At 40.5% G+C, this 14918-nt stretch overlaps 1 protein-coding gene across 1 annotated transcript; it reads right to left on the bottom strand.

The window, feature by feature from the left end:
- Positions 1-12638: 12638 nt before the first annotated feature.
- Positions 12639-14709, bottom strand: rbp4l (retinol binding protein 4, like). The gene is made up of 5 exons (XM_061733403.1): positions 14595-14709; positions 14054-14171; positions 13816-13952; positions 13220-13332; positions 12639-13137 (listed from the first exon to the last, which is right to left on the bottom strand). The coding sequence occupies exons 2-5, from the start codon at positions 14168-14170 to the stop codon at positions 12914-12916; spliced, it is 591 nt and encodes a 196-aa protein (XP_061589387.1). The 5' UTR covers position 14171; positions 14595-14709; the 3' UTR covers positions 12639-12913.
- Positions 14710-14918: the final 209 nt, after the last annotated feature.

Raw genomic sequence — 14918 nt, 5'->3', positions numbered from 1 at the left:
AAAAAGCAACTATTTATCCATGCCATGTCTGTGTCTGAATTTCATGAATGACACCATTAGGTACATTCAGATAGCAGGAACACTTAAACTCATATTATTAATATTGGAGGAAATAAACAGCTGTTGATGATTGTATTGATCTTTGAAGGTTTCAGCATGAAGGAAAACTTATGTGAGCTGTACATTATTTGTGTTTGTGTGACTGGTTGAAAATATGGTTGCACATTGGCATCAGCAAAAGAATAAATAAACAAAACAATCAGACAAGATTTAAAAATAGATAAATTAGCAAAATGCCTCCTAACAACAAGTTCATGACATTAATCTTATGAAGATATATTAAGCAATTCTAACCCAGCCTCATTCACCGAATATCTCCTCACCATCTTAGACGCCCATCTCGTGAGTGTATATTAGAAATAATAATAATTATTATTATTATTACATATACCAGTAGTTAGGTGGAGGGAGGAGGACGAGGAGGGAGGACCAAGCTATTTTATGTTTTATTTTAGGAAATGTCCTACCCTGCCTTTAAAAAGATAAACCAATAAAAACAAACTTTTGTATCATTTGATCAGCCTTCACAACACTGACTGAAATTTACTTTTGTTTGGTTTCGGTGGTCCTGTGATGGACTGGCAACCTCTCCAGGGGGTAGCACAGGTCTTTGCCTGGAGAGAGCTGGGATAGACTCCAGCAGATCTTAAGGCTGATTTATGGTTCCGCGTTGCACCGACGCAGAGCCTACGCCGTACCCTACGGCGTAGGCTCTGCGTCGATTTAACGCAGAACCATAAATCAGGCTTGAGTGAACCTAAACCAGAATAGGTGGGTATAGATAATGGATTCCTTCCTCAGTCACTCTTTTGTTTTGTTTTCAGTCAATACGTTGAGTGTCTCAGTTTCTTCTGCCAGAATATACAATGTAGTTGGGTGAACTAGATTATTGTTAATGTGTGGTGTAGAACCATAAAAAAAACATGCAGCCATCACAAGAGACAAGTGGGATGGGAATCCAAAGTCATTTTGAGTGGTTTTTGTCATCATATGGGTTGGGAGACTGTGAGAGCTTGACAGTGCTTCATAGAAGTATTCAAACATTCCCTGGTTTTATGTTACAAACAAATTAAAACCTGATCGTGTACTGTTTACCAGTTACATTACTTCGGCTTTCCTTGGAAAACAGATAAAAGCCCTTAAAGGTTTGAACTCCTTTGGGAACCTCATCAGGTGGCCACAACTTCAATGAGCCCTTTAAATTGTCCCTAGAGTGTCCCATAGTGTCATCATAGTAGCTTCACAAGGCTGCACTTTAGCACAGATGAGCTTTCAGTCAAATGCTAAGATCATGCTAACATGCTCACATTGGAACAGGGTGACTTACTGTTGAGAGGGCTGTGTCTTATAGCAGTCTCAGTCCTCCACACAACATGGCCTTTTTATTGTATAACACACTCATTTGACTAAATGACACAGAGAATGTGGAGACCAACCTAAAAGCTTGCTCTGAAGTGTAACAGCTTTTTATAGTCGAGCAAGGAATACCAGTTCTTCACTCATCATTATTCATGCTCCAGAACATCCTAAACCCTGTCCATATGGTCAGCGACTGCTCTGACATGAATCATTGTCCATATGGTCACCGACAACTAAGCTAAAAACACTAAGCAATCACACAACCTGGTGTGGTCACAGGAATCAGAAGTTATAAGTATAAGTATAAAGTTAACCTATATGCAAAAATTATGATTCCAAAATAGCAAAATATCTAAATAGTTATCCTGTAAATATATCAAAATAATTACATCTTTAAAAAATATATATATAACGTATGTCTTTTTTTAAACTTAGACTGTTATTATTGTTATTCCTATTGCTAGTCATCCTGCCATTTGTGTGTTGGGTTAAAGGAAATGCCCTTAAAGAGCTTGAAGCTACTGCTTCACGATTATTGCTGGAGGCATCCCCATCATTATTGTGGCTGGATTTGTGAGGTTATTGAGGTTAGAGGTGAAGTAATAGTCCAATCTATTCGGAAACCAATTGCAAGTCTTACATGAAAGACTCATACAAGGCAAGTAGACAAGTGTGTCTGTGTGTATGAGAGAGAGTGTTTCTGGTATACCTCTGAGTTGAGACATCTTCTTAATGTGGTAGCTTGTCATTTTTCTCATTTTGAACTTGATGTTGTTGTCTATTGAATTAATGTATCCAGTGAATGATTCTACCTCCTGGGTTTTGACTTTGATCCAGTTGTTATCCACATATCTAATTCAGTGAAACAATCCTCAGACAGCAACTGAGGACCTTTTCTACACCATCCAGTGCAGCAAGGATTTCAGAAAGCTCAATCAACCGTTGCAAGAAAAAGGATGTAATTGCTTGGAATTTGTTTGTTGTTATTTTGTTGTACTATACTATACTATAAATTGTGATCTGATCTTTAATTTGGTCAATAATAGAAAAAAACAACAACAATATTCTAATAACAGAAATGTTTTCCAGTTCCACTGCCATCTTCAAGCTTTAGCTGGTAGTCCTAGGTTCTTCTTTACCTCATTCTACAATTATGTGTTGGGCTTCGAATCATCTTGGCTGGTTCATACTTCCTGGCGGAGACGTCACACTACTAAACTCACTTCTTTGTTACAATGAGTTTCTACTTATTTATTTCTTGAGTGAGCTGCTTTAGTCAGCAGGTTGCTGCAAAATGACAAAGCTCTATTGTGTTCAAATGTGTGTGTGTGTGTGTGTGTGTGTGTGTGTGTGTGTGTGTGTGTGTGTGTGTGTGTGTGTGTGTGTGTGTGTGTGTGTGTGTGTGTGTGTGTGTGTGTGTGTGTGTGTGTGTGACAAGCATTTGTATAAATGTTCTCTCTTTTGTTGCACAGACAGAAACAGCGAGAGGGGAACAAATTTCATAACAGCCGAGATTAAGCATACGGATTGTTGGATTAAGTGATGTTTAAAAAACAAGCACATACCCAGATGCTATCCATACAGAGACTCTGTGTTTAAAATATCCAATTAAAATATGACTACACCCAAAACTTCTTCCGAATTCCTGTGTACATTGTGTGAGGGTCACGTGGTATAAATCCTCTTTGCTGTTGTCATTGTTCTGAGATTTTTCAGGTGAAGAGAAGACCGGATTCCTTATGTGGTCAAATAACTTATCCCATCAGATTCCGCTTGCTCAAAAATCAAATAAAATGGCATCTCCTTCCGACCCGATACCAGTCAGTGCGGTTACATGCAGATCTAAATCAAGCTATTGGCAACAATCTAGCTAAGGATTAAACTGGAGTTTCTGAGAAATACAAGTATACAGTACATGCGCGAGAAGACAGTCTCACGTTTTAGCTGAGAAACTACTGTATTTTACCCCTCTTTTGCCGTCCTCCTGTATTAGTATTTTCCCGTAAATTTCCCGTTTTATAATATAATAATTTTTAAACAGCAAACTGAATTGTCACCAACCTCGCGAGAACTGCTGCTTGCTGCAACCTGGGTGGCAGTTAGTCGCAAGGTTAGTGGTGACAACTAAAGCAAACTCGGAAAAACAAATCAGAAATGGATGGATGTAACGAGAGTGAAGATATTTATGCCAAAAAAGCGGAGACTTTGTGTAAATATCTCTAAAAAATGGGTAACCGAATTTACTTTCCTAAAGACGGTTTTTGAGATATTCAACTATGCTCGTTTTGATGCTAACGGAACTTTGGGCGCTTGTTGTGCAGCAATGCGATATCGTAGAGACTTTGATACAACGTTAAAAGACTCGGGTTGCTGTGGACTACAACATCCTGAGGTCTCATTACGCTGTCATTTACAGCTTTTGAGATATTGAAGCCAAATTGTCCCATTCTAGATGCCAAAAAGCAAAAAAAAGGCAAAATTCGGACGCTTATTGCTCGGCCGAACTTTATTGTAGAGACATCGTTTGAATTTACAAACACTCGGCCCGATTGGCATTAAAGGACCATACAACCTCATCATGCTAATTATTACGTTTTTTGCGATATTTACCTTTCAATTTAAAAAAAAATTAAATTTTATTTTGGACGCTTGTTGCTAGGCAACGGTTTATCGTACAGACATCATTACAAGCTTGAAAAACCCGGGATGCGTTGTACTACAACATATTTTAGGGCCAATCCCAATTCTCCTTCACTCGCCCTTCTTTTCTCCACTCGCACTTCTTTTCTTCCCTAACCCCTAAAAAAGAAGGGGGATATTTTAGGGCACTTGAGATCTAGGGCACTTGGCCCAGGTGCCTGTCCCAATTCTCCCCCTACCCCTCGTTTTCATCCCTAACCTGATCAGGAAGCAGAGAGCCAAAAGCTGTTTTAATTTCAGCTGTAGCGCTGTTAATATGGCACTTTATTAAGTTTTAATATTTTTTCAGGAATAAAGGTAACCTTAAGATCCGCAACCTGGGCTCAGTTTATCCAAATAATGCCTGTTAAGAAATTTGACCCGATGTTTTCGGAGATGAGAAGAGCCGCCGCCCCCGGGGAGCAGCCTCAGCTCACAGCCCGAAAACAGACGTGTTCGCCGGTCAAGCTGCTGCGTCGCCCCGGGAGAGAAACTCTCTCTGGGACGCAGCTCTTTTGAGAATTACGCCGGCTGAAATAAATCATTTAGGAAGATGTTGGTTTAATAGATGAAATCTAACAGTTGTAGCTACGCCTGTTAAGAAATTTGCTCCGAAATTTAGAGATTTCTGTCTGCCAGCTCCGGAGTTTGGGTCCGCGTTAAAACGACGCAGAACCTACGGCGTAGGGTACGGCGTACGGCGCGCGTCGCCGCGTACATCGACACAGACCTTACGGCGTAGGTTGCGTAACTTCAGCCATAGGCTCTGCGTTGGTGTAACGCGGAACCATAAATCCCTTTATTCTGCCGTGATGATCGGCAACTTTATCTGAAAGTGTGTAAATTACCCAGATAACAGCTGGATTACTTTGTGGTTTCTGAAGACTATTATATCAGAAACATCCAAAATAAATCTGACGAATCACAGGATTATTTCTCTCTATTTCTCTGAGACGAGTCTGCCTGTTTGCCTTCGGTCGGCGAGTCAAATCGACGCAGAGCCTACGGCAAAAGCATTCTGGGAAATTTTCATACCCCCTCGCTCGCCAAGTCAGCATCTGAAATCCCTCGATTTGAAGGGGCTATTCTCAGCCCCTAGCCCTCGTTATGCCCCCTCCCCCTTGGTGAAAAGAGGAATTGGGACACCACTACCTTCACGGGAACGCGCAAAAGTTAGGGTTAGTGAAGAAAACGAGGGCGAGGGGGAGTATTGGGACGCAGCCTTAGTCTCATCATGCTAGCTACTACGCTTTTTGAGATATTTAACTTTTCTAGTTTTCAACCTAATGGAAATTTGGACGCTTGTTGCTTGGCAACACCATATCACAGAGACATCGATTCAACGTTAAAAGACTCGGGACGATGTGGACTACAACATACTGAGGTTTCATTAGGCTGTTGTTTACAACATTTGAGATATTGAAGCCAAATTGTCCCATTCTATCCTATGGGGCTTGTTACCATGGCAACATGCATTTTTATGGGGGAGAATATGAATAAATCATCCGTAAATGTGGCCCGAACCGAACGTGCATTCTTCTGGTTTGGTTTATTGGCCATTATTAATAACCCCAAACATGGCAAGAACCACCTCCGACACAACCAAAACAACCTTAAACGCAACCACTACAGCCCCAAACCAAAGCAGCAAGAGGGGATGAATGGGCAGTAGGGCATGCCCATATCAAAATTTCCTGAAATTTTCTAGTTGTAGTTTGTAAGTGGTTGACAGGTAGTTATATTCTTTGTTGTTCGTCTTGTTCTTCTCCTATTTCTCCTACTGTGTTGATATTCTGGCTAAAGTTATCAGTATAAGGGCTTTTCTCTGTGCAGATAAAGCATCATGTTTTCCAGCGTGTTGCATCAACAACAGCATCAGTCTGCCAATCAAAGATCTATACTTTTTTGACATACTCCTTTGTTGAAAGATGCACACTTTTACAGTAATTATTTACAGTGTTTAACATTACAAACAAGTTGGGTCCTGCATCACTTTTGAACGTCATTTTTGAAATCCAAAGATAGAAGAAAGTCTTTGCTTGATCCTTGAACTTGGACCAGGAACACCCTGTCAGTGGCAGAACAGCTGAGTTTATATGAGACGACTAAGAACTCATAAACCTCAGACCTCCACTAAGCCCATTACTGCTCAAAGAATATTGTATTAAGATTGGCTTTATTTTCTTGGGCTTGGAGGGATAACCCACTTGAACGGGCAAAGTTCAGCAGTTGCCATGTTTTTAAGCTTGATCTGCTAAGAATTTTTTGCACGTGTGTGTGTGTGTGTGTGTGTGTGTGTGTGTGTGTGTGTGTGTGTGTGTGTGTGTGTGTGTGTGTGTGTGTGTGTGTGTGTGTGTGTGTGTGTGTGTGTGTGTGAAGAAATAATACAAGCAAAGGTATTATTAAAAATAAATTCAAATTTTTTAAATCATTAAATTGTTTAGATGTTGCCAGAATTTGAACTTACAGAGAGTCGGTGACAACTTTCTTTGAGGGTGTCAACAGAAAAACAACATGAGGCATTTAAAGAGCTCTTGGCTGACCTGGAAAGTTGTGTTATGCGCTTCACAGTTAACCCGGACTTCTGTGTGGTCACTTATTCTTGAAAGAAAAACACAAAATATGTTTTCAAAACCTTTTAAATGTATACAACTGTTTGTCTGTAATATTTTTCCATGTTAAAAAGGAACCAAAGTAGAGATCTTTGTGAGTGTTATGTACCTGTAATCAAATGCAAAGACAATCAAATGTATGGTGGAGAGTCTATAATGCTATGGGGCTTCAGTGGCCTTTGGAGTATAAGCATTGATATCTAATCAACCTTTTTCTCTACACAGTGGTATTTCATTCTGTTTTGTTAGGACTCGGTGCAGCTGATAGTGTTAACGGTTAGATTTAAAAATACCAAGTAAATATAGTGAAACTTTGTATTTCCATGTCAGTACTCAATGCTCTGGGTTAATATTACAGTTTTTTGGATTGTTTACACACTAAAATTAAAAGTAGTAAACTATTAGCAAAACCTTACACTCAAGAAGTAAAACATCAGCACATATTTGCACAACTATAAACACTTGTCAACCTCACACTTGTTGCAAAACTCTACACACAGTGATTTGCAAAACACTAAACACACTTAACATACATTGCACACACAATGAATTCATCTGCCTTCAATCACAATGGAAAAAGTCAGAAAGAGTAAGACAAGGAGGCGGACGAGGAGGACAAAGGGTAGGAAGAGGAATCAACAGAGAAAGAGATGGAGGCCATGCTGCAGGTAGAGGTAGAGGTAGAGGTAGAGGTAGAGGTATAGGAAGAGGAAGAGGAAGAGGAAGACAAGAAGGTGCTCAAAGAGGACTGAATCTGACAAATGAGATCTGTGCAACACTGGTTCACCACGTTGTCAACCAAGGCCTGACGCTGAGGGAGGCTGGATAGCGAGTGCAGCCAATTCTAAGCCGATATACAGTGGCAAGTGTTATAAGAACATTTTGATTGGAAAATAGGTATTGTAAAAATATAATTGTATCAAAAACATCTGCACGGTTTCAGTAACTGCGTACAGTACTGTATTGTATGCACTATCAGCATTTCTGTTACCTTTTCCTGTGACATTACTGTACTATTGTATACTGTTTTTTTTTTACTTAGGATTGAGGGTCAGGAGCGACAAGGGAGAAGGCCTACTATGTTCACAGAACAGCAAGAGAGGGAGATAGCAAACATGGTTTTGGCCAACAATGCTATAACATTCAATCAGCTCCAAGCTAACATTGTCAATAACCACGCCATTTTCAACGATATCCATCAGGTCTCAACATCAACACTGGCACGCATCCTAAAAAAACAAACATATTCAAATTAAGCAAATGTATTGAGTGCCTTTCGAGCGCAATTGGTAAAGTAATGTTTTGTTACAGAATAATGAATCTTTGTTACAGTATTGTGAATCTCAATTACAACATCTTGTAAAAAACAAGAGTGTTTAATTTTGCAAAGCATCTGTAGTGTTTTGCTAATTGGGTGAGTGGTTGTGCTAATTGTGTGTCGTTGCTTTGAAAACATGGGCCCTGTTTTGAAAATCGTGCTTACAGTTTTCTAAGACACAATTCCTGGAACAACTCACCATTTTCTCAAATCTTCACACACAATTATAAGAAACTCACACCCAACAGTCCAAACATCTAACTTCTGCTTCTGCTCCCTAAGCCTTTCAGAATTTCTTTCAAAAGGCACGCGGTAAAGTTGCTTCGTCCTTATGTGGTTCCGGTGTATTACCCGGCCAATGGTGGAAAGGCTTATGCTGTTAATTCCTTGAAATATTTCCTGGTCTTCAATAATGCGGGTTTGAATCTCTCTCAAAGAGATGGCATTATTGCCAATCACCATATTTACCAAAGCAGTCTTTTGCTTAGCAGTGCGCAATCGCCGCCTGCATCCAATGGATGGCTGCCTCTCAGTTCTGCAAAAATTACCATTACTGACATATGGTGTATTGTGGCACAGTATAGCCTACTGTAGTAAAAACTACACATCATACAGTGGATATTGAGTCTATTGGCACTTTTGCACTAGGACTTACTGAGCCCGACTCGGCTCGTCACGCCTCTACCCGTTTGTTTTTCCACAGCCAGGGGAGAATTGGGCAGGTTGGGGTGAAGCTGCTGTGACGTACTTGATTGCGCAACACCTTTGTTCATGTCGGCGCTGATCAGAAATCAGCTGGAGCCGCGAGCGGCTGAGAGTAAAACAGCCCGTCTACATCGCTTTTTTAATTCTCTCCTCAGCCACCAGGTTTATGAACATCTGCACCTCAGAGTTGGATCACCAAACAGACGTTTGGGCTTTATAATAAAATCGCTGCGAGCCGCGGGTCGCTCTCGCGCTGACTCCCGCTTCCTGATTCAAACGTCTGACGGCCCCGCCCCCCGACCAATCAGTGGCGCGGAGGGTGGTGACGTCAGAAATAGTCCCGGCTCAGCCCGCAAAGAACCTCGCCAGAATGGTTACAGAAATAGTATCGGCTTGGAGCGGCTCTACCCGTCTCAGCCCCAGTGCAAACATGCAAGACGGGGCTGCACCGAGCTGAGCCGGGCGGAGGCGGGACTAGTGCAAAAGCGCCATAGATGTACTACAACATTACTATGCATGTGCTGTGATACAATACATAGGGACAATGAGGCAAATTACCAGTTTTCCTTCCTGAAAGTACGAACAATGGATGCAACTGTGAAACGGCTTAAGTTTGGCTGGACTAGTTGGCCAGGTTCTTTCAGTGTCCTCCCATGTACCACCACATGACGAACAACAGTGGCACAGATTTCCTCAGAAATTACTTGTCTTTGCTGTCCTCTGCCTTTCCCTCTCCTTCTCCTTCTCCTTCTCCTTCTCCTTCTCTCTCCCTCTCCCTCTTCCTCTTCCCCTCCCTTGTCTCTCAACCTCTGCATGGTTGGGATCCATTGTTCCAAAGGACACAAGCATGCCTCTAAACTCTATTTATTGGCCCCCAATTCTGATTGGTGTATTACTGTAACAATTTTCAGGCTGAGTGTTTTCATCTTGTGAAGGGTGTGGTCTCTGAGTTTATATTATGATAACTTGAGTTAATTATATTGAGAGCATGTGTTTGCTGAATGAACGCGTAGTGTAAAGAATTATTTACTTGGGCACTTTTGTGTAAGGTTTTGCAGAAAGTGTTTTGAATATTGAGACATGTGTGGACACAGGCAAATTGGTTTATGGGTTTATGGGTTAAATTTGGTTATGGGAAATGTGTGTGTGCTTCTAGGAATGATGAAAAGGTTTGGGTTGAGTCTTACTTAAAGGACAGGGACTACTTTTTGTCAATAGGTAACTTTACATCAGAATCGACAAAATGTGGAGTTCATCAAGGTTCTATCCAAGGACCCCTCCTATTTAACAACTACATGCTTCCGCTAGGTCAAATAATAATAAACAACAAGATAACTTACCATAACTATACGCAGATGACACACAACTGTTTATATTTCAATGTCACCAGGTGACAATAAACTCATACAGCTATTGAGTAGATACATTAAACAAATCAATGAGTGGATGTGGCATAATTTCTTTCAACTGAACAAAAACAAAACTGAAGTAGTTGTTTCTGGATCAAAATAAGAGCATTTACAGTAAGAGTCAGCACACAGTTTCAGCTATAAAAAGCATATTATAATATAATATATAACTGCAAACCACTGATGAAGCCTGAAATCTGGGTGTAGTCATAGACTCAGATCTAAACCTCCAGGGACACATTGAAACAATTATTAAGTTGGCCTTCTATCATGTGGAAACATCTCCAGCATTCACCCTTCTATATCTGTAATTACATTCAGGCCGCCTGGATTTATTTAGGGCCAGAGCACTTACAGTGTTAAGGCCCTATTGTATCTGTAGGAAATGTTGTCGTTTTTATTTTGCTTCCGACGAAATAAGGGCCTTTTTGCCCCCCTAAACGTGCACCAAAAGTCACTAAATTTTGCACGCAAGCCAGGCCTGGCGAAAAATTTGATATTTCATGGTTTGCATTAATGGGCGTGGCCTAATGGCTCAACAGCGCCCTCTAGAAAAACTTCATGCCTCAAGCCCCACAATACGGTTTGACGTACATGCACGAAAATCGGTAGGATGTCGCAACTTAAAGAAAAGTCTCTTGGCGCCATGGCTGAAACTGAACAGGAAGTTGGCCATTTTGAATTAATCGTGTAATTTTGGCGTGATTTATGTAATTTCTTCGGCCGTTAATGCGGTCCGAACCGTAACATGCACCCAGGTGTGTTATACATCAAATGTATTGTCAAATGTGCGTCTCGGTCCTGCAACGATGGGCATTACTTTTCTCAGTCAAAAGCGTTACCGTGGCAACGATAGATGCCAAAAAGCGCGCACCCCCTTCTTCTGATTGTTCCATATTTGATAGTCCCTATTCTCTGCCATAACTTTTGAACGGGTTGTGATAAAGAGATGTGGGCAGTGTCATCGGACTCGGTATTGAGTACTTGACCTTCATTGGCCTGAATAAGCCCCACCCCTTCTTCTGATTGGTCGATATTTGATAGATCCTATTTTCTGCCATAACTTTTGAATGGTAGGACATACGGAGTCGTGGGTGGTGTCATCAGACGCGGTTTTTACTCCTTCACCTTAATTGGTGCAAATTAGCCCCGCCCCTTCATCTGATTGGTCGATATCTGATAGTTCCTACTTTCTGCCATAACTTTTGAATGGTTTGATATAGAGAGTCGGGGCTGGTGTCATCCGCTAAATGTCCTGGCCTGAAGACATGTACATGCCAGTCATACAAGCCCTTCGATTGCAGCACGCATGAACGTGCACAAAGGTGCAAGGGACCGTTCATTGCTGCTTGCAGCTTTAATTTGATTTTATGGCTGTAGAATTGTCAAATGTGCAAAGAATGAGTGCTCCTGCCCATTCTTTTCCCAAGATAACTTCAACTTTCAATATCTGACAGTTATTCAATATTTCTGTGTGTTCTGACAGTGTAATAACTGTTTAAACCACTAATGTCTCAACAACATGGAGAAGCACCATTCAGCTTTTATGCCCCACAGATGTGGAACAAACTTCCAGAGAACTGCAGGAATGCTGAAATCAAGGTTAAAAACGCATTTGTTCATAGCTACCTTTGACTGAATTATTTAAAACAGTCTAAATTCAGTTTAAATTCAAACAATATTAATTTCAGTACTAAACCGTAACTCTGGCTAAAGTCTTAACTTTTCTTTATCTTTACCACTGCACTGTAATTCATATTTTTTTCTCTATGCATTTCATGTTTTCATTATGTAAAGCACCTTGAATTGCCTTGTTACTGAAATGTACTTAATAAATAGCCCTGGGTGTCTCTTATTGTGTTTTACTTGGTTCTTTATGTTTGATCTTATGTTTCTGACATGTTTCCCGTTTTATTTTGAGAGTCTGTGTACTTGAGCCCATTGATCCTGATTGATTGCTCCTGTGTCTGATCAGCCCCTGAGAGTATTGTCTTGTTGTTCCTTCCCTTTCCTTCCTGCTGGTTCATCTGTTTTCATGCTACAGTATGAGTTTAGTTTCCTACATCGTTTGCATCCTGGCTTTTTGTGTCCTGCCCTTTTGTGTTATTTGTTGGAGGCCTTTTTGGATTTATTTTCAAATTATCTGCCTGTGCAGCATTTTTGTTCAAATAAAATACTTTTCCTTTACTCTTGATGATATCACACATCTTCTGTTTCTGGGTCCTCTCGAATCACCTCACCGAAGGTACAAAAACATTGAAAAGTAAATAGTGGGAGTTAGGTTTTAAACTACCCAGCAATGAATCTCGACCTAAAATCCCTCTAAAAACAGTTTTATGAGGGAACAGCACAGCATCCAGAGCATTAAATATTTCGAGGCCACCAAATATCAAACCAAACAATTTTGAGTGTACTAAAACATAATTGGAAATATACCAATGTCTTCTGTTTTATGTCATCTTTCTGACCTCCATAAAAGAACACGTATAAGCCATATTTGTTTAAAAAAAACAAACATTTATTTTCATTTTCATTTCAAAATCAAAACTGCACTGGAAAGATTTTCCTCTGACAGATGATGCATAAATGAGTGAAACAGGAGGAAGATGACTTCTGTCAATCTTGTTTCATCTTTTATAATTATCACTCTCACTGATTCATTTTCTCTCACTTGCACATGCACTCTTTCATTCTCACTCTTTTTGCTGTCAAGCCACCCGGGCTGCAGCTATCTGGCATACGCTCCTGCTCTCTTTTTCTCTGTTGTCTGCTTAGCAGGCCCCAGACTGCAGCACAGGCTGGAACTGTCCGCTCATGCAAATTTCCTCCTGTTTCGCACGGACAACACGCTGGATGGTGGGAGGCAAGCCTCGGGGGCTTCTGGAGAAGACGAGGGAATAGCCGTCCTCGCAGCTGCCATCGTCTTTCACGATGCGGCAGGCGTAGGTGATTGCATAGTTGTCATAGTCGGTGTCAATCACCCAGTAGTTGTCACCTGATTGGACAAAAAGAGGAGGTATAAGAAAGAAGCAATGGGTAAAAGCCGGATGTGAGGAAGGAATGTGTGCTGGACAAACCTCCACTGGAGAGGTAGCTGGCCAGACCCTGATAGTTCATGAACATTTTGCCTGGGGTGGTCGGGTCTGGAACAGAGTACTGAGCAGCCATATCAGCACACACTACCCAGAAGCTGCAAAACAGAGAAACACAAAACTTTTTAATGAGAAAAATGTGACTCAATTCAACAATTACAAAAAAAAAAGTTCTGTCTTCACCTGATTCCACCTTTTCTAGCTGTTAAAGGTACTCCACAAAAAATTTAAACTACATTAGTTCTTTAAACAAATTGTAAAAGTGCAATTTAACATGTGCTCTTGTTTCGTGGGGGAGAAAATTCTGAATTGTTGTCTAATCCCTCTTAATCCAGGTAAACTCTTGTACTCTGCTCTCCTCAGATTGCTACTCTATAAAAAATACCTGTACCTAAAAGTTTAGGTAGAGGTGGACCAAGAAGCGATCTTAAAATCTGACCTAGAAAATGATAAATTGAACACTGCTTGACCTCAAACAGTCCAAACCTCATGATTACACTGAATCTAGAGTGAAACAAAATATGAAGGCTACAGCACCACCATCATTGTGAGCAAAAGATGATTCTACTGGCCTGACTTACCCAAACAGAGTAACGCGTCCCTTGGAGGAGGCAGTCATGGAGCCATCATCAAGAATAGTGTAGTTAGCAGAAATGTTGTCCTGCAGGAACAGCCCCTCTGGGTCTTTCTTCTGAAGTGCATACCACGTCCCTGCATACTACAGTGGGGGAAAGCAAAAAAATAAGGGTGACGTTCATAAATGGCTTCCAAGTTTTTCTTATTTTCAGCACATGCAAATCGTGTTTTTGATTCACTTACCCTCTTTGCATCAAACTCTTCTTTAACTGAGAAGTCTTCAACGATACAGGTAGCAGAGAGACAGTGCTCCATGGAGGACACAAGGACAATCAGCAGGGCCAGTCTAGAGGATGCCATTCTGTAATGAACGTGCACATGAATATTCCAGGTCTAAAGGACCAGTTTTGCAATGTTGCTAAATAAAACTTGAAATATATACATTAATTATCTCAAGGCAAGATTTACATGTTTTGACCATACGCTGCTGTATAATATTACAAATGTACCATCACTGCAAATTAATACAAAATGAATGGAACAGTAGTGGCATGTTAGGTCACATGACCCTGGAGCAATGCAACACAGGTTGTATTCAAATAATCAAATCAATCAAAAACTAAACAAAACATATTTAATATCTTCTCGACACTTCTTGCAGTTTTGTGGTTAGACACTTTCAAATGTTAATATTGAAGAGAAACAAAGAAAAATACTGATAGTTACAACTGTGATAATTTAAATAATTAACAATCTTAAAACATAATTAAATCCAGGAACTTACCTGTTTTTCACACAAAGCGGTAAAACTGGTACAGTTCTGTGAAAGGTTATCCACCAGATTGCCTCTTGTGTCGGAGGGTGTCTTTATATAAGCCCCCAACAGGCTAGCTTACGGTTTCATTGCCTGGAACTAAAATAAGGTGATTATATCTAGAGGTAATCTTGTTGGGTTGAAATCCTTACCGTAATCTGGTTTCAAACTCAAACAAAAGCCTTTATATAACTGACCGGGAGCAGAAGCAGGCACATGCATACCAAAGTTGACAAATCAGCTGGAACTCAAAACTTTATTCATCCAGAAAGTGGTTTGTTTTTGCTAAAGTGA

The sequence above is a fragment of the Cololabis saira genome, chromosome 11, assembly GCF_033807715.1.
Source record: "Cololabis saira isolate AMF1-May2022 chromosome 11, fColSai1.1, whole genome shotgun sequence".
NCBI classification, from domain to species: Eukaryota; Metazoa; Chordata; class Actinopteri; order Beloniformes; family Belonidae; genus Cololabis; species Cololabis saira.
The sequence above is the reverse complement of the archived record's forward strand: the minus strand, read 5'-3'. Positions and strand labels throughout refer to the sequence as shown.